Raw genomic sequence first — 25097 nt, forward strand, 5'->3', positions numbered from 1 at the left:
GAGCCATGTAGCGCCATGCTACACAGCAGTGGGATCCTGACCCTTGCTCTCGACAAGATGCCTACTTGAACTGGACTGTGCAGGGAGGATCAGAAGGAGAGTCCTTCAGGGCTGTCGGGTCCAGAGCAGCAGTGCCGCCTTCCGAACAAGTAACATGTCAGGGATGGGTGTCTAAAATCCAAGAAGTGAAAGCACAGCGTCCGCAAATGTACTCTTGCAGATATTTTCTAATGTAAGGAATCTTACAACACCAGGTTATAGTCCAGATATTTTCTGGACTGCCTGTTTTCATAGATGGTGGTGCAAAGTGCCTCCTTTGTGGAAAGGCGAGATTTACTCTGTATCTAACCCTTGTGACTGAGCCAGAAGCATCAGCTGGGATTAGGCCCCTGGCTTGGTGGGGTTGGCTTTAGATCAGATTGAACAAAATGGAGCTCCTGATCCTCTGGAGGGATTTGGAGCAATTGGCCAAGTTTCCACTTTATATCTTACACCACTGATTGAAGTGACATTAGTGAAAGAGTCAAAACATGTTGAAGAAGGACTTGACACTTTATAGGGAGGAGGTGCCACAGAATTAGGAATGGCTGCTCAGATAAGGTAAGCTTTGAAACAGTTTGCAACCATTCCACATTCCAGCATTGGTCAGTGTCAGGCCACTATTGTCTGTTAACCACTCAAGCCAGCTGTGCAAATTGGAAATTTGGGCATGCCCTTCCCATTTGTTGGAAAATTATGGGCAGTGTGCACCTGAATTTGCGATATGCATTGCTAGCAGGCAAACCCACCCCACTCCCCGCACTGGCACCTCAGGCTTGTAATATTACCTCGTGTTACACTCGCTAGTTATGTATTAATGAGTTACAAAATAGTTATTCTATTACCCAGTTGAGGAACACCAGCAGCCCTACGAGACTGAACCACTTTTAGTTACTTTTAAAGAATCATGAACACATTACTATATTCAACCAACAGCAAAAAAGTATCTCATTGCTGTTTGTGGGATCGCGCTGTGCACAAGTTGGCTGATATGATTGCCTGCAAGACAACAGTGATTGCACTTCAAAATAATTGATTGTTTGTAAAGCTCTTTGAGATGTTCTGAGGATGTGAAAGGTGCTACATAAATGCAAATTCTTTTTTTTATAGAAGGAAGGAACTGAATGAATCACCAGGTCAATTGGCATTGAGCAAAAGGCAGCACCATTCGACAGCCAGCTGTATAATATTAGACACAAGACATGTGAACTGTGCTATTTCCCAGTCATCAACTGTGGAATATCACAAACATTAATCTTCCCACGTGGGCCCTGCCATGGAGAATGGTGTTGTCTGCAGTACCAGTAACAAGTCCCCCCTGAAAACCTAGCTGTGTGCAGTACAACTGATATCGGTAACTCATTTCAACTTCCTCCCAAATGCCACTATCCGTGAACAGACCAACCTGGAGCCATTGACCAACTGTTCTAAGACCCCCAAGAGGTTCTGGTTAACCAGATCTTCTTCGCCAGCACCCAACTGGCAGAACAAAAGCACCCACAAGGATGACCATGCACCCGCTGGGCGAATCAAGATCGTCAGATACCCTGATGAGACGCATCCCATGAACTACTCTCCAGGCCGGCCTCCCATCTTCCATCCTCTGTAAACTTGAGCTCATCCAAAACTCTGCTGCCCGTATCCTAACTCGCACCAAGTCCTGTTTTCCCATCACCCACTGTGCTCGCTGACATTGGATCCCGGTCCGGGAACGCCTCCATTTTAAATTCTCATCCTTGTTTTCAAATCGCTCCGTGGCCTCGCCCCCTCCCTATCTCTGTCACCTCCTCCAGCTGTACAACCCTCCGAGATCTCTGCGGTCCTCCAATTCTGGCCTCTTGCACGTCCTCGATTTTAGTCGCTCCACCATTGGCGGCCGTGCCTTCAGCTGCCTCGGCCCTAAATTCTGAAATTCTCTCCCTAACCCCCTCTCTCTCTTTCTCCTCCTTTAAGACGCTCTTTAAGACCTACCCCTTTGACCAAGCTTTTGGTCACCTGTCCTAATACCTCCTTATGTGACTCGGTGTCAAATTTGGTTTGATAATCACTCCTGTGGAGTGTTTTACTGTGTTAATGGCGCTATATAAACGTGAGCTGTTGTTGTTGTTGGACAGACCAGAATCACTTCCCGTCACCTTTTTTTTTTGTCTGAGCCTATTGCGAAGGCGGAGTTGCCTGATTATCTCCTCTCAATCTTCGGGTGTGCTTTGTTTTGCATTCTCAGCACGTAGCATCTGTGGCCAGCGGTCCTTTGATTTTCACCTTCAGAACTATCCGTTCTCACTCTCTCCGGTGAAATTACATGGAGGTGCCATGAGCATCCTTTCAGAATGTTTATCAGGGAGGGGACAGTAAAAGACAGCCAGCGCGTCAGCTAGAGGCTATATTTGGAAACACTGTCTGTGCACATTACAGCGGGGAGGATCGGATTGGCTGGAACTCAGCTCACGTTTCTGCCTGTCACTTTACCCTTCATGTTGAGGTGTGAGAGCAGGGCAACTCCTGATTTGGCCTGGTTCACAGGCCCTGGCTACCGCTCAATCTATTAATGACTCAGACTGGCTGACACGAGCTTACAGTCAAAAAAAAAACCCAGCCCCCTTGCTCGTTAGCAACCTCTGCTGTAGTTTGAAATGTCTGCTTTACAGTAACGGTGCGATAGCAGAAATATACGTTGTCATCTCGGACTGTTCAAAACTGCTCACTGTGCCCATTGCACCCTGTCCAATCCTGAATGCCATGCTTTTTTTGTCTTTTCTCTTAACTCCAGTCTATTCGGGCATCAGGCCAAATTCAATGTTAGTGGTTGCGTGTTCTGTTAATGTCAAGGTTGGCTTCACAGACGCTCGTATCAGTGACGTGAATTTGACCCCTGCCCTTTCGGCAGACACACGTAAGGCAAGGAACGGCAAGGGAATAACTTCTCTGAACCCCCCTCTCCTCCGAATGCAAGGGGAATTGTTATCTGCTGTGAACGGTAAATGCGGGACTCGGTTCACTCCAGTGATTGAAGCGAATGCAATGCTCTTGAAATAATGCCAGATCACATGGCCGAGAAACCTTATCAGGGGCGTAACAAAGCACCTTGAAGAAAATCTCCCACTGGTAAAAAGAATTTAAAATTGCCCACACTGCTGGAACTGATGCTATTAATATAACCGGTTGTGGGAAGATATGAAATAATATCCCAGTCTGGAGGAACCAGGCTTTCACTTTTTCCTTCACCCCCACCCTGCATCCATATTTCTCTTCCCTCCTTTCCTGAAGGCACTGATTCCTGCTAAGGTTTGGTGCTACAGGGGCCTTTGGTACTTTGCCTGAGTGAGCCTCGACAGTGAATGACGGTGGGCTATTCAACTGCACAGGATGGGGGCAAGCAACGCAGCCAATCCTGACCATGTCCTTACTTGGCATCCACACACACAAGGAGGAATCGATGCATAATACTGAGGAGCATGAACCCTTCCTTATCCCTAGGGGGTTGGGCCAATTGTAGCTCCCCAACTCCTGCTCCAGCTGAGATTGGCTAACACAGCTCAGACTGGGGAATGAATCCTGGGAGCTTCCAGTCTGTCGGGGTTAATGCTGCACTTTTTATCCGCGAGTACTGCGAGCATAGTGCACAACTCTCACCCGCTTTTAAATATTCAGCACCGGTCACTTTGAAAGTCGAGCGGCACGCAGGGTACGACACAAGCTTGAAGGGTGATTCCAGACGCAGCAAGTTCTTAGCAAAAGCTCGGAATTTCCCTCAGCGGAAGAGTAAGATCTGCGGTCAACTCTCTTCCCGGCTGCTTTTCTATGCGACCGTTCTCGGTTCAATATTTTGTGACACTGGCAGAAACTTGTCAGCAAGCCCTGTGCCCACATTGTTAGATGGGGAATGATGTGTGGTATTCAGAGGCATTGAAGACAGGGGATTCACAAGACTCTGATATCCAGTGATATCTTGATTTAAAAGGTGTGCAGTGGACTTGGTGAAGGACTGGTTGGGTGGTTGAGGGCGAAGTATCTAACTTAAACCCAACCACTTTACGATGTTGGCAACGCACAACACTCTTAGTTTTTCGGTTTGAGCAATTATGGAGTTCTCTCTCGAGTTCCCCCCAGTCCGTGTTGCTAAGGTATGTCTAATGGTCAAAGATAAGGAAAAAGCCTCTCACCTCCTCACTTGAATTCACCTCTTCCTCTTCCACGGTTATCCAGCTGCTCCGCGGATCAATGCGACGCTGAAACTCCGTGCCCCCCGAGGACAAACAAAGGGGGTTCTCCATATCTTCCAGATCAAAGTAGTGCAGCGACCGCAGCTGCACCCTGTCTTCCACTGGCTGCAGCAGCCTCTCCTCAGTCACCCTCAGTCTGCTTGATTCCAGCTTTCCAATGTGAGGCAAAATCTCCACAGGCCTCTGTTCAAGCACCTCAGCCCAAGCCTCCTTCTGTGATGTGATGAAACCAGGCTTCCAGGACTCCGCTATTGAGGTCGCTACAGAGGTCCCTTCAAACTCAGGCACCCTTGCTCTCTCCTCGTGGACTGTTTGGTATGACACAATGGAGCTGTAAGGTAATGCCTGAGACCTTTGGGGGGGAAGAAAAAAACACATTGGTACAAAATTAGCCCCTTTCTGGAGATGCGAAGGGTGTTGTAAGGTACGTGGATGGGTCTGGATCTCAGAACTGGCTTTAAATCAGCACAAGCAAGGGGTTAAAGGAGCTACTTCATAATGAGAAACTAGGTGATAGATTTTGCTGGAGCTTTACCCTTTCATGCCCAGGAGACACAAGATTCCTATTGCTCCACCTTGGTCACGGGTTCGTTCTGTGCAGACAGTCTCAATCCGGTTCCTGGTGAAGAGGCACGCACAGGAAGGGGCTAATTTCAATATTCAAATGTTAAAACCTTTTATGACAGGATTCTGTCTGGGTTCTGATCTCCAGGGAAAAATAAAGAGACAGGAAAATGTGAATGAAAAGCAAAACTTCAACTAATCAAAGATAAAGAAGACAAGTGGACTGAGACTCTTCCTCTGAGGCGGGGAGGTGGAGTCTGAGACCGACTTATATGCAGTCCTGCTGCTTTTGGTTTTAAGAAGTTCAGAGCAATAGGGACAGAGGCTTGAGGTCAGATTATTTACACTCTCTATCGGCCAGGAGATGGAACATGCTGTGGGGAAATCTGAGGAGTGGAAGGAAAATCTTAAAAAGAAAACAGCCCTTTCCCTCCTAAAAAAAAGCAACAAGATGGAAATTGGCCCATTCAGGTTAAATAAATGGAAACTGTATCTGTTAAGCTGGCTCTTTGCAATCTGAATAAATCTCAACATGTCCCAGCCAACACTGCCCAACCCTGTAGAGGCAGCCAGCAGTTATCTCAGGCCCCTGCTGGGGATGTGACTCCTGGTAATTGGTCACGCTGCCATTTACTGGGCTGGGTTGAGGGTTGTTAGTGTTGTCAGTATTCAGCTACTGAATCAGGCGGCATGTTCTATCTCGGCCCACAGGGATGCAAAACAAGATCATTGATGTGAAAGTGAAAAGGACCAACTGTATGGAATTACAAGCAAGTCTGCATATTACTTTGTCAAAACGTTCTCTTTGCATTATACAGCGGGCTAGAGTTTCCCTTATGTGCATTACTGGAACTTGCCTGCACATTTCAATATCCCAAGTAAGGTTCCTATTTACCTGTCTGCATTCTGGTCTGGCCATTTGGAGTCTATGGTCTCTCTTCTCAAGGTTGGTGATCCTGTCCATCTATCATGTGCCTTTGGTTGCCCTGCAATTACAGAAATGCCATTCTCTGTATTCAGTTCCTCTGCCGGCTTGGCCGGACTCTCTCCTTCTGTCATCTCTGCTTTGCTCTCTGACCTCTGACCTCCTTCATTGTCGAGTAAATCCATCAGCCCATTGATGGCATCTGAATCCACTGTGTCCTCCTCAGTGAGATGCAAGGAACTCAATCCTTCAGCAGGGAATGATTCATCTCGTTGCTTGTCTACTGAGTCTGACTCATCAGCTTTGCTACAGTCCAGTGAAGAGTCTTCTGCTACCACTAGAGGTGGCGTACCACCTGATGACCAAACATTGACATCTGAGATCTCCATCAGGGAATCGTTGTCAGTGCGTGCTAGGGGGATAACGTCCAGGCTTGTGACATCGTTCCAGAACTGGTCAGCTTGAAGTGGAGATGGCATCGTGTATTGAAGCGAAGCAGGTGAAAGCATCTCATCTTGCACTGAGGTGAAACCTACACAAGCAGACAGAGCACATCTGCAGAAGCCATACCCTGCAATAACTCATTACACTGGGAGAGGAGGGCAGGAAAGATGGACCACCGGAGGCCTCCTAGACCACGAGGCTTTATTCAACCAATACTATTATGTCAGTGGGTTTCATTGGCAGCTGTGGGACAGGCTGAACTCTGCAGGGCATGGGACTACCTTTGGGCGGTAAATTGGCCATTCAAATTTTTGTCGGTCATGCTTTGAGTTCAGGCTTCAAAACAAAAGCACAAAATGCAAAATATACAAGGAGGGGGGGGGGGGGGGAACTGTCCAGTGCAAAGGGTTATAACCCAGTCAGGGAAAACTGTCAATTACGGGAACAAATTAAAGACATTCCATTTCGATGGCATTCATCACATACATAGTCTCAATGAGCTTTACAGGGTGGAGGGTAGTGAGTTGATACTGAGCCGGAGGGAGAAGTCAGGGGAGGGTGACTAGAATTTCTCTCTGGGAGATCAAGCCCATACAAATGGCTGAAATCAATCACTGAAAACTCTGTTTTTCCCCGATACAAGTTTAAAAGAAGCACATAAAATAAAGGATAAACCTCGTTTCCATTTATATTCTAATAAAGGATCAAAATCAACTCCACTGCACAACTAACCAGTGAGAATCTCAACATATTCTCTTCCCTTCTCTTGCCTGCTGGTCTCATGTTTTTCTTCTGTCTGTAACAAGCGAGATGTTCTTGCCAATTTTATTCCCTGTATCTAACAAATATCCATGACCTTGTGTTCCACCCAAGACATGGAACGTATGACCTTAATCATACAGCCAACGGCCTCAAGGCCCCTTGCTGCTTGTTGGTTTTAACATCCCAATGACAATAGCAACACACTCAAAAGCCAAGGACTCGACTAGACACAAGTTCTAACAGGCTTGTTGAAGTACAGCACTGAATCTTGATTAGCTTTCTGTTTGTGCTGGAGATCGGGTTAAGAGCTTTTCTCGGTTTATTAACTTCACATCTTCAATGGAGGGAAACTGCGTTTTGAGGCAGTTCAGGTGGAAATGTGGTAACAGTCAGGTTCTGGGGGATGAACCATGGGCAGTAGCCTGTGAAGGAAGTCCCATCTTGTTTGGCACCATAAGTCAGCCAACTGGGATGTACTTTCAAGATTCTTCCCAGATCCAATGGCTCCCTTTACTCTTCTGATCCTTCTAACTGTGTCTGTTACGTCACTGAGGTTATTCTACCCGGTATGGCAAGTTTCATTTCTCGCTCTTCCCCTTCTGTCATATCTGGCACTATATCATGGGCCAATCATTCCGCCTGACACATCTTGATCAACCTGAAGCATCCTGAGCTAATTTTATCTCTGCTCATAACATCTGTAAATTTACTAAGCGTCGTGAAAAATAATTTAATTGAAAAGAACTGATTATCTTCTTGCAATGCTCATAGCCACTCTTCTGGTCCATGGCCAAAGTTGTCTCTAGCAATTTCTATAAATCCTTCTTAGGATCATGGAATGGTTACAACACGGAAGGAGGCTATTCGGCCCATCAAGTCCATGCCGGCTCTCGGGCGAGAGTAATCCAGCTGGTCCCACTCTCCGGTCCTTTCCCCGCAACCCTGCAAATTTTTTCCTTCAAGTACTTATCCAATTCCCTTTTGAAGGCCACGATTGAATCTGTCTCCACCACCCACTCTGGCAGTGCATTCAAATCCGAACCACTCGCTGTGTAAGAAAGTTTTTTCTCATGTTCCCTTTGGTTCTTTTGCCAATCACCTTAAATCTGTGTCCTCTGGTTCTTGACCCTTCCGCCAATGGGAACAGTTTCTCTCTATCTACTCTGTCCAGACCCTCCATGATTTTGAACACCTCTGTCAAATCTCTGCTCTAAGGAGAACAACCCCAGCTTCTCCAGTCTATTCACATAACTTTGCTTTCCTTTTCCACTCATCATGGTACAGTTGCTAGTTCTCTGACCTTTTGGACTCATTTTTTTAACTCCAACTCCAGCCTCGATGATCATGGTAACTAATCCATCCTGTTGGGCCGTTATAACTGATACCAAGTTATATCCACACCAGGTCTATTGGATTTTCTGGACTCCATTAAAACCTCTGGTCCTGAAGGTATTCATCCCATTGTCCTTAAAGAAGTGTGCCTCTGAATTTACACCTATCCCAGCTGTCTATTAAATCTCTCTTATCCCTAGTTCATCTTTCTTACTCCTAAACTATGTGGAGTGACGAGCTTCTCGTATACTTGCTGCCAGGGTAAAGGCCGCCAGTGACACCACTTCATCAGCAGGTCTTTGAGGTGCACAAAGGGTGATATCACGGATTATTAATGACTGAAAAGGATCTACTCGACCAAATTCTTGTGAAAGTTGGGTAGTTTTGGAATGCATGGGTCCTCTATTGTTCCTGTTTTGATGCAGTTACCAACCTGTCAACTGTGTGACTCGTATTAGGTGCTGTTGGTGAAACTGGACACACAGCCTGACCATGACTGAAGCCAATCGTGTGAGGGAGGATTATTCACAGCCCAATCCACCAATTGTTTTTGCACATCAAAAGCACACAGAGGACTTGTTCAAACAGACTCAGAATGTGTGCGATCCTGAGAAACAATGGATTAATTTTTGAGTGTTCTCATGGCCTGAAGAATTAGCTTGCCAGTTGTTCAAGTCCTTTGGAATAGGATCATTAATTTTGCTGGAGTATTGATCAAGAACCTGTATCAATCATGTAAAAAATGTATCCCTATAGAAACTGGGGAGGCACAGGGCAGAAAATTCAATGATCAAAAGATTTAGGCCAACTTACAAAAATATTGAAACCGATCACGATGCATTCGTAATTTAAGAAAAAAAATCCATGAGGGTTTGGGGGAATTAAAGCAGTCAATTAAATAAAGGGATTTTTTTTTTCAGACTCCAGCAAAACGTAGGATCCATTTTTTTTGGCCTGGTTAAGGAAACAGTAACTTTGTGAGTGGATGTGGTCCATCTTCCTGGCGCTACTGGAATTAACAGCTCGCAAAGCTGGTACAAAATCATTCCATTCTGTGAGAAAACAAAACAAGAAGCAAACACATCAGACAGGTTCGGTTCAGTTCTAACACCAAGTGCCCTGGTTTCTTCACAGACATAACTTAAGACACGTCTTACCCAGTGCGTTTGAATTCCACTGCTTTGAAAAGGGTGGGAATGGCATTCAAGCTCCAGAATTACGTGCATTGCCAGGAAGAAATACTGAAAGAATTTCAGACCGACATGCAGGATTGGTTCAGCTGACCTTACTGTGAACCTTAAAATTGTTGTTAATTAAAATGTTGTATTAGTGTGTGCATGCACATGGGTTCTGCTGGATATCACATTACAGATTTCTACGCGCAGTTCAGGAGAAGGGGGATTCGGCCAGTCAATTCTCTGTGAAGAGGGATAACTTGCAATTGTACCTTTCTGTTCCAATTATGAATGATGTGTTCTGAGGGTAGCTCTGTGCTGTGGGATTGTGTTCACTGATAAATGGATAAGTGGCCAAACTCTACACTGAGAATCTTTGCCATCACGACAACATATACAACTACAAAAAAAACATGCATTTATTGAGCACCTTTCACATAGAAACATGGTCTCAGGTGCTTCACTGAGGATAAAAGGGGAGCACTGTGGGAAAGTTAGGAGAGGTGAGCAGCCACTTGGTGGAAGAGCTGGTTTTTGAGAATGCTTCCGAAGGTAGGGAGAGAGTTGAGAGTTGCAGAGGTTTAAGGAAGGAGTGCCAGAGAGTAGGGCTAACAGGCCTAAAGGTTCTGCCAGGACGTGATGGAGCAGCGGGATCAGGGATGCAAAGAAGGCCAGAGTCAGAGGACCAGAGGACACTGGAGGGGACTGAGGCTGGGGCAGGCTTTTAAGGGTAGGGCGTGGTGAGGCCATGAAGGGATTTATAGTTGGCAAGAAGGATTGTAAATGTGATGCGCCGAGAGATAAACAGACAGATGACCTGTAATCCTTTTTAATTGGAGCTTTGAACTCTGGTTTTTGAGGGAAAAGGATCTTGTCATCCAATCGAGTTAAGTTCCATCGCAAACCTTTGGCACTTCAACCGGATATCACTAGAGGTATTTAAACTGTCCAAATTGGACTACTTTGCCACAAAATGAAGGGTGGGATTTTACTAATCATCTGCCACTAAAAATAAAATGAGTTTAAGAATTTTCGATCTGGAAGCTGCCATCATCAGTTCTAGGAAGAGCAGTTGTGTTGAGATAAGATCGGCAGTGTTGAGAATCCACCATCCAACGCTCTGTTGAGAAGGTTGGACCTTCAGCACTTGCTTATCAGGCTGTTTCAAAGCCCAAGTGATCATTATGTTTCCGACTGCGAGGAAGCTTGGTGGCCATTGGTGAGCCGGAACAAGTATAGGAGGTCAATGCTTCATCTGTTACCAGTCTGCAAAGAGCAGCATCCTCATGCCTCTCAGCTTGGTTTCCTCAGCAATAACACCAGGTACCCAGCATAACAATAGCATACACCAGGCACAAGTGCACAGTGGCTCAAAGATCAAATCTGTACAGCTGCAACATTCACTTGACTTGCAAATATATCTTTCTCCATCAGCAAAACTGCTCGTCTTGCTCTCGAGTATTATTTCCCGGACTACAGCGGGCACACAATGTGCCGGTCTCTCAACCTTCATATAATGAAGTTGGTGTTAAGAAATACAGTCCCAGACATGAGGGAGTAGCTAGCTTGCGAGCATCATACCAGAAGCCCTCAGCTTCTCAGGATATGCAATTTGACGCTACGAAATTTTTCTGGTGCTGAGTTTACAGCTCCTTTTAGCATTGATGTTAACACTGATTTCACTCGGATTGGCAGGACTACAAGCATATGAAGTAATACATTACAAAGTGTGACACAATTCAAGGAAGGGATGGGTAATTGCAGCTAATATTACAGGTGGAGCAGAAAAAGGCTCTGGTTAGTCAATTACTGCTTCACCTGTCAGACATGCTGCTGTGGTTAATAGAATTATAGGGAACAAATAAAGATATATTCGAGATATATTTATTAATTTGCAGTGAAAAAATACCCATATTCAATCAAGTAGCAATAAACAAATCAATGGAATGCTTTCTAACACACCATCATTCCTTTCGGCACTCTGCCTCGCCTCACCTCATGTCTGTACTGTCCCTTGCTGTGCCAAAACCAATGGGAATCACACTCCTCCGTCACCCAAATGAAACACAAAAATTGTCCACAACTGTGCACGTGTAGACTGGCTTGCCGCTCTCAATAAGTGATGAGAATAAGCTCGCTTAAAGATGCCCAGCGCTAAATTGGTCTCAAAGATCCTGGCTGGATACTCCTATCGGGATGGGCGCAAACACTCCATTGGTATCTTGAGCTTCCTTTCAATTATGGGACGTTCTCAGTCCACAGCATTCACTGATCCAGTAAAACCCTGATACAGTCTTCATTTTATTGACCGTGAAAGATCCTGATAAAATGAGTTTGGCCCCTGTCAATCCATGTACACAGGACAAAGATAACCTCAGACTCAATGTCAGATGCCACTCCTTTGACAATGTTCCTCAGAAAGACAAAAGGAAACAATGGGAAATATAACAGTCAGTGCCCTAACTCGGACTTGGACTGAGGTGCATTCAGAGGCTAACAGCGGAGAGAAAGGAGCTCTCAGCTGCAACTGGCTAATATCAAAGCTGATCTGGAGGCACTTACTTTGCACAGTAAACCTAGAGGATCCTTGTGATGGATGAAAAGAAGCTGACTGAGCCCCTGCAATATGTAGTTCAACACTGCACGGTCCACAACATCTGACCAACCACTGGATGTAAAACAGGTGACCACGAGAGGCCTAAAGGTGTGTCCGTAAACACAACTATTGATAACTTATTGAGGCTTTTAATTGTCGGTATTTTGTTTGGTGCAACTTGCATCTCAATGGTTTGGTCTCAATGTTTACAGCCTTCATTTTAGTGGTACAAGCACATCTGTGCCTAAAGTTATTTCAGCAAAATCTTTTGTCCATAGTGGAAAGTAATAAAAATTGGAGGCAGTCATTTACAATTACGCTACAATTCCAAAATTAACACCTTTAATGAGTCAGTAAAGGCTAAGAATGGACCACAAGGAAGAGGAAGCCACAAGGGCTAATATTTTTCAGAGGAACAGCATCTTAAGAAAGATCATGGAACTTAAGAATGACTTACTGTGTTTTTTGGCCTTGACATCAGTAGCGATATTACTGTAGATCGTAGGAGAAAAGGGATAGGCCGTGTGGCTCAGTGAAGATGGGATACAGGAAGGGAAATCCATGAGGACTCAGGACACAATGGGGTTGGATTTAAATTGCCAAAATCGGCATTAACGGAGAGGTAATGGCCTCAAAATGGGGTTGGTAGCTTTACCGCACTGGTCATCCTGACAATAGGCCTGTGGCAACATTCTTCGGCCTCCCCTCATCCCTGCCTCAGGACTTACCTGTCTCTGGTGCCTCAACTAACCAACATTTCTGTGGCCCAAAATCACCGAGCTGCCTCAGGACACCCGTTTGAAGTCCGCAGCTCACCGGTCGGATTCGATTGAGGCTCGGGGCCTCAAAATCACAGCGGCTTCTTTGCCGCCGGTATGGGTGGGCGGTCGTTCGGTGCGCTCCACTGATTGGCTGCCCAAAGGTCAAAGTCTACCCCAATGTCTGATAAAACGGAACGGCATCCTAAGGATGATGTCTCCTGTCTTTACCTATGACCTGACTTACATGGTGCTTGTGAAAGATGCTTTAATTTAAAAAACACATTATTTTCTACTTCAATGACATAAAGAAGGAACAGCTACATGTGAAATGACACAACAACAAGCAGCACAGCGGGCACAGAGCAAACACAACAACGGTTTTTGAGTGAGAGAAGAAAAATCTTTGCTTTTCAGGACTTTTGAGTTTCCAAAGGCTTTCTTCCTTCACAATCAATGTGATGAGCTACTCTGGAAACCGAATTCCTTCCTGCTGTGGTGCAGGACCGAATGGGGCAGAGACACTCAATCCCCCAGGAAGATGTGCCATGTGACGGGGGGACAATCTGACAAAGTATGTCTATCACTCTGGATTCCTGCTTAAGTCTCGGCTTTACATTTTACAGATGATTTATTTTTGATGGCTGCCCACTCGAAATGATGTTCACATTAAAGCACAATTCAGTCACGTGCAAGCAACTTTCAGCTTCCAACATTAATTTCACTGAATGAATGAAACATCTCTTTCAGTATTCCTAGGGAAATTATGTAATGTAAAATATAGCATTGGGATAATGAATCCATCCCATTTATCCAAGGCATGAGGATCACCTTCAGATCAGTTCCCAATCTGTATTTTTTGAACTACAACTCCTTGGACAAATTTTATGGCCGGCTCTAGTTCTAAACCATCCCCTTTCCCCACCCTCCAAGACCTGTTGCCTACATGGAGCTTTCTTCATCACCGAGAGTTGGATAGACAGCAGGAATTTCTGTGCAGGCAAGGCCATGGGCTGCTCCACAGTTATTGACGATACTGGTGTATGACAGTCTGATCGAGGGATTGTTTGACATCAGATGAAATGGAAACCTTTCTATCCTCTCCATCACCTAGACCACCTACTTCTACCTTTGTAATATCGCCCATCTCTGCCCCTGCCTCAGCCCATTTGCTGCTGAAGTCCTCATCTGTGCCTTTGTTCCCTCCGGACCCGTCTATTCCAATGCTCTCCTGGCCGGCCTCTTATCTTCCACCCTCCATAAACTTGAGCTCATCCAAAACTCTGCTGCCCGTATCCTAACTCACACCAAGTCCCGTTCACCCATCACCCCTGTGCTCGCTGACCTACATTGGCTCCCGGTCTACCAATGCCTCGCATTTAAAATTCTCATCCTTGTGTTCAAATCCCTCCATGGCCTCGCCCCTCCCTATCTGTGTAACCTCCTCCAGCCCTATAACCCTCTGTGCTCCTCCTATTCTTGCCTCTTGTGCCTCCCCAGCTTGTCTTCAGCTGTCTAATCCCTAACCTCTGAACCTCTCTAAACCTCTCCGCCTCTCCATCTCCTTTAAGACATTCCTTAAAACCTATCTCTTTGACTCAGCTTTTGGTCACCAATACTAATGTCTCCTTCTTTGGCTTGATGGATATTTTTGTTTGATAATCGCTGCTGTGAAGCGCCTTGGGATGTTTTGCGACATTAAAGGCGCTACAGAAATGCAAGTTGCTTTTGTTCTTTACTGGTACAAGGTATGAAATGATATTCTTGAATCATAGAAGTTTACAACATGGAAACAGGCCCTTCGGCCCAACATGTCCATGTCGCCCAGTTTATACCACTACGCTAGTCCCAATTGCCTGCACTTGGCCCATATCCCTCTATACCCATCTTACCCATGTAACTGTCCAAATGCTTTTTAAAAGACAAAATTGGACCTGCCTCTACTACTGCCTCTGGCAGCTCGTTCCAGACACTCACCACCCTTTGAGTGAAAAAATTGCCCCTCTGGACCCTTTTGTATCTCTCCCCTCTCACCTTAAATCTATGCCCCCTCGTTATAGACTCCCCTACCTTTGGGAAAAGATTTTGACTATCTACCTTATCTATGCCCCTCATTATTTTATAGACTTCTATAAGATCACCCCTAAACCTCCTACTCTCCAGGAAAAAAAGTCTCAGTCTATCCAACCTCTCCCTATAAGTCAAACCATCAAGTCCCGGTAGCATCCCAGTAAATCTTTTCTGCACTCTTTCTAGTTTAATAATATCCTTTCTATAATAGGGTGACCAGAACTGTACACAGTATTCCAAGTGTGGCCTTACTAATGTCCTGTACAACTTCAACAAGACATCCCAACTCTTGCTTGGGAGCATGTGGAATCCTTCCATGTTTCCCTGTGTGTGCGCTGCTGGGCAAATTTATGTTAAAAATGGAGTGACATGGCAGCTGAAACAGTTGTCATGGAAGTCAAGGAGGCAGTCGCAGTCTGAGCGAGCCCATTTGGAGTTGATAGGAGGTGTCTGAGTTGGTCATTAGCTAATTGGCTTGCACCATCCCCTGGGTAATGGAGAGGTCGACAGTCCCAGCTAGCGATTGCTGTCTGCCGGGAATTCCTGAGTCACAGTGGACTTGTGTTGGCCGACATGACAACAGTCAGTGAACTTCAAAAGTGAAACACCTAAAGGACATTTCGACATGATAAGGCATTGTATAAAATGCGAGTATTGCTGTTATACTTTGTGGAGTGAAAGAGGCTCCATGAAGGAAAAGGCCAAGAAAGTTTTTATGGGAAATCTTTCGTGTACTTTTAGGATTACTAAAAGCCGTAAATATCAACAATGCTAGAGTTTGGTATGAAAGGCTTATTGACCCCACTCTGTGCTTTCAATATTGGGAGTGCAATCTGCTATCTCATAATTCCCTAGGAAAATACTATCTAAACTGAGATGTAGAGATGGAGACAGTGGACATGCAGTGCAGAAGATGGCACAAAGCCAGATATCGACATGAGGTCAGAGGTCAGAAGTAGAGAGGTGACAGAAAGTTTAAATAGTTTCACCTTTGGCACAGGAAGTAAACTGCTGACAACCAGAAGAAAAATGTTTGACAAACACAGAACAATAAGAATTCAGCTCGAAACACAGAGTTATCTTACCGTGCATGGATGTGATTCTGCTTTAGGTCGCAGTGAGATAGACTGACAGCAGAGGGCAGTCCAGAGTGGTTCGGATTCCCATGAAGCATCTGCACATGCTCCAACTATTTAATACCCCATGAACCAGCAACATCAAGTGCATGTCGAGTTGAAGGGGAAACAATTTCATGTTGCAAGGTTTTTATTGCAGTAAAGATAGTGGGATGTGGGATACTCCACAACATCCCGACTGCATACAAGCACACTGAACATCAGGCCTTTTACTCAGTTACACTCCTGCCTGCAGATGCTTTTAATAATCAATGTGCCCATAACGAGTGGGTGTTGATAATCGGTCAAAATCCAGCTAGTTGGGTTTAGGTTATAAGATGATCTGGTTAACCTGTTACAGCGGTGACATTCACTGCTCAGAGTGAAATAGATTGATTGGTTTCAATCGACCTGAGTTGGATTTTAACTGGAAGGCAGCAATAATTCATTGCTTGAAGAGAACGCATCCTATTTTTGATTTGCCAAATCAGGATCTTAAAGCAATGAATTGTCAGGTCTGCTCAACACTGTTTTTCCCCACCTGGTGGGAGTGTCGGGTAGTGTTCTAACACACAAAACATCATCGAGAATCAGAACATGGGCTCACATCCATGTTTTATCACTTGGCAGGACCAGAATCTGAGTCCAGTCCACAAGTCGGCTGGAACATTGCAGGAGACTGTCATGAGCTGCTGCTTCTTTCGGGCTTTTAATTTCCTTTTTTAAAACACAGTTATGGTTTCAACGCAGTCATATGGAGACAATATGCAGGCAACTGAAGATTGGGGATTAAATTGTTTGGAGTACTATGGATGGCTGACTTCACTGTGCACCTTTAAATGATAACACAGCCTCCATGTGTTACGTAACCTTTCTTATAGGGGTGTCAAGAATTTCTGGCTTGCAAGCCAAGGACAGGTCAAGAGGGACCAAAAACAGTGGAGTTCATACTTACCATTTACAGCAGGAGACAGGCTGTGGTCTCTTTCTGCATGCCTTTTATTCCCTTTCAGAGTACGGCTGTTTATATTGGACCCCTCCAGCATACTCACTATGTCATTCCGGTCAATATTCTTCAGGGCTGAATGCAAACTTTCCACTGACAAGACAGAAGCATCAGGTCAATATGGTGAATGATAACAATACCTCGTCCTTTCATTGTGCTCATTGAAAAACAGAGTTCAGAACATTAAGAACTTTTTGGGACAGAAAAAGCCCATCTCTTTTCACACTTACTCACCAGATCCCTCAGTCCCTTCTCTCTCCGCAAACACATTCTTGAGCCAATTTGCACTGTTCACTTCGATGGCTTTCTCTGGGTCGTATTCATAAACTTTATACTTTACGGAATAAAAAGTTCTGCCTGACTTTCCGTGTTACTCCGAACTTCCTGCGAGTTGCCAGCCCTTCTTCCCTTCCAGTGCACATTCACCACCTAAATCCCCATCGTTACTCTTCAGAATAACACCCCATGTTCTTTTCTCTCATTTGCACCCATCCAGGTGATGGCTCTTCATGGTGAACACATGCCCAGGTCAGGTATAACATGGGTTATGTGGAGAGTAAAGCTCCCTCTAACCTAACCTGAGAAGGCCATCCCTCACTACACAAGTATGCTTTTTGTATGACCAACACGAGCCATCCTTGTGACCTTTCCAATCGCTCCGATACAGCTGTGTTTTTTATTACATATATATAAATAAATGCACCATTAAGTTTTCGAGGTAGATTTTTTCACTTTAGTTTGCAACTTTATGCTGGTGGTAAGTATGAACATGGACAATGGTTGCCATTGTATTCTGTGTTGTCAGTGGCAGATACCGCCCACTGAACGATTAATAACCGGGACAAGATTCCTTCATTCTTCTCAGAAATCGTTTGCAGTTGATTCAATGGGAAACAGCAGGCTGGATATATTATATCGGCATAATTGTATTGAACTCCTTGTTCAATTGCCTCACATTGTTTGTTCATGGTTCTGTTCAACGCCCTTCAAAATATCATGACACATGGAATGAGAAGAGGCCATCCAGCCTGTGGCATTGCAGAGCTCTGACGGGGAGCTCACACTGGCACAGGCACGATGATCTTTGCTGAAACTGAATGCCCATGATTCCCCAGACAAGCCCATCTATCTCGTACCTGCCAAGGACTCTCCCAAACCCATTTAACCCCTTCAAGGATTCCTGACCCAAGCAAAACTTCGGAATATTCATCAGTCCCCACATCTCTACTATTCAGCCCTGGTCTCTGGTTCCGGACAGCAGAACGACTGCACCTGACTAATGCCATGGCTCATAGACCCCCTACCATCCCGAGCCCAGCAGGACAAGCACCAATGTATCCTGTGGAGTATGTAAGTCTGCACTTGGACATCAATACAGTTCCCAACCAAACATCTATCCAATTCCTCTCTTGAAACAGCATCAGCTGCTTTAGCTGGGAGTCTGTTTCACATTCTTACTTTTGTCCAGAAAAATACATTTCTTTTAAATTATGCTCTTGTACCTTTTTTTAAAAGTTTGTTTCTTTTTATGCCACTTGGTTTCGGCGAACATAGCGGTGGCCCAGGTTATATTTTTGCACCTACTTTTGGCTCTCTTTCCCTCGTGGCTGGCCCACAGGTTGAGGAGTGCAGCGCTCTGCTCAAGCAGCGAGTTGGGGTTCTCCACCCGGATCTTGTTGATGTCGTTCACTGAGAATTGCAGCTCTCTTGCCAACTCTGAAAACCGACAAGGAGGAGATCAACAGTTAGTTACAGCGGCATACGGAGGAACCGCAGTGACCACCGTCTCTGGGAGCCCTTTCGGAGAAACTTGCTGAGATTGTGTTATCAAGAAGAGGTACAGAGAGGCTGGAGGGAGGTATTTTCGATGGGACGTTGGCTCAAGGCCAAAGGAACGAATGCAGAGGCTCTCTGCTTCTCGCTGGAGGCTCTTCAACTCAGATAAAAACAGGAAATGCTAGCGGGTCCACCAGCATCTGAGAAGAGGGAAATTCATCTTCAGGACAGATGGCTCTGTTAAAAACCTTTCTTTTCTCTTTTCAGATGATTGATGATGGACGCGCCATATATTCCCAGGATTTTCTTGTTTTATTTTAGATTTACAGCGTTCATTGTTTTTATTTTCATTTCCTCTGCTGGAAGAAGTGTTTTAAGATGGATGACTCCCCTCCCACCCAACAGGGGATGTACCTCCTCACCACCTAGCTGCTTTTCCAGGAGAGGTGGGCCGTGCAGATGTGGCGCACTGGAAAAGTGCGCGCAAGAGGGGCAATGGTTGCTCACACTGCTTTAAATGACATCTTCCAGAGGATGCACAGGAGTTCCCAACTTCGGTTTGTGCCAGGATGGATGACCCCCGCATGAAATGTGTGCAAAAACGAGCACACTCACCTTCGCCTTGCTCCTGACACCAGCACACTTTTTCCCCATTTGCAGCTGGACAAACTAACCTGGAATTCTGCCCTGATTCGGTCGGTGACCTCCCTCCATATGGCTTGCACCTGTGCTATTACGTCAACTCCCAAATAGGGCCAACTCTCCTTCGGAGCACCTCCTGCGGCAGGACCTCCAACTCTTCAGCAACCATCGGGAACAGTGTCGTGCACACGTCCCCACTGTGCCGCGATGAAGAAGTGATCCACTTCCTGGCCATCGGTACCATTTATCCTTCAAAAGTGAGCCGCAGCCCTTTAAAAGCTGCTATCTTGCCAGATTCTGACACTCCCCAGCCAGATATGCCGTCGGCCAAGCTCTCAGGGGAAACTTTTCTCAGGCGCCAGTTGCCGATTCAGAACGGGGGCGGGGTGGGGGGCGGGTGTGAACTCATCAAGTGTCAGCCGTGGCTCAGTGGCAGCACGTTAGCCTCTTGAGTCAGAGCACTGTGAGTTCAAGTCCCGCTCCAGAGGCTTGAGCACACTCCCAGTGCAGTACTGAGGGTGTGCTGCACTGTCGGAGGTGTCGTCTTTCGGATGAGGCATTAAACCGAGACCCCGACTGCCTTCTCAGGTGGACGTAAAAGATGCCACGGCACTATTTTGAAGAAGAGCAGGGGGAGTTCTCCCTGGGGCCAATATTTATCCCTCAACCACCATCACTAAAAAACAGATTATCTGGTCATTATCACATTGCTGTTTGTGGGATCTTGCTGTGTGCAAATGGGCTGCCGCGTTTCCTACATTGCAACAGTGACTACACTTCAAAAAGTACTTCATTGGCTGTAAAGCGCTTTGGGAGGTCCTGAGGTCATGAAAGGCACTATATAAATGCAAGTCCCTCTTTCTTTCATCACAAAATTCAGTGCAGCCTGCCCTCTCGAGCTGCTCGTGCAGGGAGGCTGTGCCATGAGTTTGCTCAACTCCAATATTGCCATTCTCCTAAAATCGGGGCTATAACCTTTGCCTCAGTAATCATTTCTCATCACCCACTGTGTGAAGAAGAATCTTCTTACTTCCCCTTTCATTCTTGCAGTGATAATCCTGACACTATGCTCCTCTTCACCCGTTCACCAACCCTCTCATTATTTTGGAAACCTGCAATAGATTTCCCTCCAACCTCCTCTGTTCCAGTGGGAAAAAAAAAACAGCAGATTTTTTTCTGAGCCTTTCTTGATGATTGTAACTTTTCATCCTTGGCAATTTTCCAATGAATCTTGACTGTACCCCTTGATATGACTCGGACATCCTTCCTACAATAGGGTGCACAGAACTGCCTGCAACTGTGGCGTAACCAATGTCTTGGACAAATTCAACATCACTTCCTTGCTTTTATATCCAAAATCCACAATTGTATTTGCCTTTTCTACCTGTGCTCCCACCTTAATAAATCTCAGTAGGCCATCCTCACAAAATGACAGAAATATGATCAATAGGTTTGAGACCACAAAAAGCACAAGTCAATGAAAGGATTGAGCGTCAAGGATCAGGGAAAGTGTAACTAGTTCAGTCCTTCAGATATTAATAATCTTGAACTTGTACTCACCGGCCCAGCTAAGGCCAAGCTGCTCAGCGATGAGGGACATCTTCATCTCCGCGCGTTCTCGAGCACTCAGAGAAGCTGGAACATTTCAAACACAGCGTTACAGGCCCGCTAAAACCTTTATTCCTCATTGAACATCTCAACTCTTTTTCAATGCACTTCAGTGAGGAATTAGTCACTTTTGTTGACTCTCACAGAGGCTCCGATGGTTTTCGCCCCCCACCTTGATGTTCTTCCATCAAGACCACACAGTGTACAAAGCAAGAGCTCTCAGGAGCTTGGCTGTAAAATTCAGCCAGGATCATGGAGGTGGCTATCCCGAAGGTGCTTCGTCTGTTCGTTTCATGAGATCTGTACCTATCTGTCCAACACTTGTGCTTATGATCTTCAACTGGCTAGTGCAGGGGCTGCAAAGTAATATTGGGGTGTTCATTCCGGTGAGTCTCGGCCATTTCTAAAATAGATAAAAGTACTGCTATCTTGAAATAGTGTTTGGCAAATCTTTTCTTTGAGAAGGAAGAGAGTCCAGCACTGTCTCCATGGTGGCTGTGACACGATGCTGAGGTTCATTAATTTACTCGTGCATTTATAAACAAATGAAAAAAACAGTTTGCCCATCACTTTTTGTGAGAGGCCTGCAGAGGGGGAAAAGGTGGGGAGAAGGAAAAGATTGGGAAGGGGGAGAGAGAGAGAGATTGGGAAGAGGAAGGAGGGGAAGGGAGGAGAGAGAAAAGAAAGAGGAAGAAAGACGGAGGGTAAAGTGAGAAACTGAGTCAGGTTTCACAATAGACTGAACGAAGTTAAACTTCTGTCTTATAATAATCTGTGCTCCTCACAAACCTCCCAGCGTTGACGAGGAACAGTTTGGAGACCTGGGGGTAATTTGGACACTGCGGCGATATTGTTTCGGCCTCCAGTTATACATCTCTCCCGATTTACAGTTCAATTGACTTTAATTACCTTTACTCTATCGCCCAACGTCAAAATGACACCAATAGAAAGAGGAAAGGGCAAACCTTCATGCCATCCGTGCCCTGCCAACAGTGTGATGGCACCGTGAAGTGACCGTTGTATCCTAAAGAGTGGGTTCCCGAAACATGGCGAGGCTACGTACAAACCCACGGGATGCTCATTTCCAAATACTTTCCAAACCGCGCGCTGCTCTTATTTTAGCGGTGGGGGCGGGGGTGAGATAAGCTGGCTCCGTACCCATTGCTGGCTCGTTCAGTGTGCTGTATCGTTCACGCAGCGCCAGGGGGGTCAGGTTCCGTCGCCTTTCCTCACTGCCGTCGATCTGCCGGGAGAAAGAATTTGTTTTGAAAAGCAGCAGACTTCCAATATGTCGGCCATGTGTGACGATTGTAATTTGTTGGGGGAACTAGCACCCATGATGGCTGCCCCCAAGTGCATGCAGTCAGCAAGGTCAAATTCTTACAGGCTCACGGCTGTGTTCGTTTCTTTCTTGTGTGACTGCAATTCAAGGTACGACTGCTTCACGGAGTGATAGCGAGGCCATGCCAACCACCACCAGGATCTCAAGCTATGGATTTCTTTCTCCCTCATCTTTTCCTTTCCTCAACTCTTCATCCATTTGTGCTATCCCCCTCCCTCTTCTTCCTCCTTTACAGGTACCCTCCTACTCAAGGAGGTACAGTTTCATTTTGCATGGCTGTCATTTTCATTTACAGTGGGCAATGTGCAAAGTTAAGGAATTTCAAACTCTGAGCAGCTCCCTCTCCTGATTCATGCTGAGGTACAATGCCGTAGATACCAACAGCCCCAGTGACCCTCCTTCATGTGTGGCTATTCATCCGTGGAGGCATCACGTCCACATTCCCCCAGGGGGCAGGGATAGTAATCAGGCTGATTATTCCATTTCCTGGCCCAGGTGCACTGAGCCAACTGCAGGTGCTGCACTGGCCACGTTTCGGAATTGTGTGTTCAAGCTGTGACACTCTGCGTGTTACATTGTACATCTCTTGTGTGTCGACATTGTACATTACCTTTATGCAGGGAGGCATGGTGATATTCAGGTTACAGATAATGTGCTGCAGATCTTCATATTTTGTTGGCTTCCGGAGGAAGGAAATGTAGCCGGTCTGGTCTTTATTGAGATCTCTCACCTTCATAGACAAGAGAAGAATGTGAATAAAGGTTAGTTCAAACAGGTAAATATCATTTCCCCAAAGCTCTGGATCTGGTCTCACAAGTTTTGCTCCAATCTCCAATCCACCAAAAATCAGAAAACTTCATTTGCGGAGAAAAGGAAGATGAAGGGATTTGATTGGGATCCTTAAGGTTTTTACAGCTGTGGAGAATTTGGATCCAGGAATGGTTTTCGAGTGGATACATGAGTCGAGGACTCGTGGTCACAGTTTAAAGTTCAGAGTGTCAAAGGAAAATCGGAAATTTAGGCAGTGTATTTTTTTTTAGTAACAGGGTGTGAAGAACTGTGGAACAAATTACTCGCAAGGGCAGTCGAGCAGAAATCCAAGGGCAGGTTAGAAAAAAAGGACAGGATGAATTCCGATTAGGAAGGGGATACGGGGCTATGAGTTCCAGAATCACGGGAAGGAAACTGATGGGAGGTTTGCAAGATTAGGCGAGATGGGGCAATGGTCTTCTACCAAAACATCACAATGTTAATGTTTCACCCAGCACGTCCATCTGCTGGTACACCACTGTTAGTACACCAGTTAGTACACCACTGTTAGCACACCAGTTAGTACACCACTGCTAGTACACCACTGCTAGTACACCATTGTTAGTTGACGAGTTAGTACACTACTGTTAATCCACGACTGCTAATACACTACTGTTAATCCACGACTGCTAATACACTACTGTTAATCCACGACTGCTAATACACTACTGTTAATCCACGACTGCTACTACACTACTGTTAATCCACGACTGCTAATACACTACTGTTAATCCACGACTGCTAATACACTACTGTTAATCCACTACTGCTAATACACTACTGCTAATCCACGACTGCTAATACACTACTGTTAATCCACGACTGCTAATACACTACTGTTAATCCACGACTGCTAATCCACGACTGCTAATACACTACTGTTAATCCACGACTGCTAATACACTACTGTTAATCCACGACTGCTAATACACTACTGTTAATCCACGACTGCTAATACACTACTGTTAATCCACGACTGCTAATCCACGACTGCTAATACACTACTGTTAATCCACGACTGCTAATACACTACTGTTAATCCACGACTGCTAATACACTACTGTTAATCCACGACTGCTAATACACTACTGTTAATCCACGACTGCTACTACACTACTGTTAATCCACGACTGCTAATACACTACTGTTAATCCACGACTGCTAATACACTACTGCTAATACACTACTGTTAATCCACTACTGTTAACACACTACTGTTAATCCACTACTGTTAATCCACGACTGCTAATACACTACTGTTAATCCACTACTGCTAGTACATTACTAGTTTATACACCACTATTAGTACACTATTGTTAGTACAATACTGTTCATAGCTGAACACGTTACAATGACAGCCTTCCTGCACAGGTTCTCAGAGCACGTCCATTCCCACTGACCTTAATGGTGATGGGAAGGCGGTTTTCCTTAAATGAATGGAAATTGAAACAGCGCTGCTGTCCTGCTTTTCTCACGGGCACGATGTTGCCGGAACATTCCACATACAACGGCATTCCCTCTAGGACCTGAGTAAGAGAAAAACACAAGTGCGGTGCTGACATGCTGCAAACACAAGATTTGTTTTGAATTGTAGGATCAGGAAATGTGAGAAAACTAGACTCTCGTTCCTTCTGCCTTCCTCTCGCAACGTGCCTTAAACGGGTCGTGAAGCTTCACAAGCACCAACCCCCCTCGGTGTGTGAGGCGAGATAGTGAATGTCAGCGGGCTATTTAACTGCCTGGGGCGTCACAGCCGAGCTGAATGCTGCCCTCCCCCATTGTGCACATACTTAAACATTCCAGCAGGGGTGGCTGGATACCAACCAGGAGCAAGAACCCGGGCTGGAATGGTTCCCTCCATCGCCCGGGGTTACTGGAGGCCAACTGTGGCACAATTGCTGCCCTTGGAG

The 25097-nt window shown here is 45.6% G+C and overlaps 1 protein-coding gene across 19 annotated transcripts in view; it reads right to left on the reverse strand.

The window, feature by feature from the left end:
* The window catches only part of LOC137335801 (ankyrin-1-like), a 233740-nt gene that overhangs the window by 20330 nt on the left and 188313 nt on the right, over positions 1 to 25097 (reverse strand). For 16 of the 19 annotated variants that reach the window (XM_068001226.1, XM_068001233.1, XM_068001224.1 and 13 more), the window contains 8 exons: positions 24588 to 24713; positions 22988 to 23107; positions 22194 to 22278; positions 20988 to 21062; positions 18594 to 18725; positions 16959 to 17102; positions 5722 to 6283; positions 4203 to 4614 (listed from right to left, as the gene is read on the reverse strand). In XM_068001226.1, the coding sequence (XP_067857327.1) occupies positions 4203 to 4614; positions 5722 to 6283; positions 16959 to 17102; positions 18594 to 18725; positions 20988 to 21062; positions 22194 to 22278; positions 22988 to 23107; positions 24588 to 24713 (1656 nt within the window). The remainder of the gene's footprint in view (positions 1 to 4202; positions 4615 to 5721; positions 6284 to 16958; positions 17103 to 18593; positions 18726 to 20987; positions 21063 to 22193; positions 22279 to 22987; positions 23108 to 24587; positions 24714 to 25097) is intronic. The other 3 variants (XM_068001235.1, XM_068001234.1, XM_068001240.1) reach the window with 1 other exon arrangement.

The sequence above is a fragment of the Heptranchias perlo genome, chromosome 20 (genome assembly GCF_035084215.1).
Source record: "Heptranchias perlo isolate sHepPer1 chromosome 20, sHepPer1.hap1, whole genome shotgun sequence".
In the NCBI taxonomy this organism is placed as follows: domain Eukaryota; kingdom Metazoa; phylum Chordata; class Chondrichthyes; order Hexanchiformes; family Hexanchidae; genus Heptranchias; species Heptranchias perlo.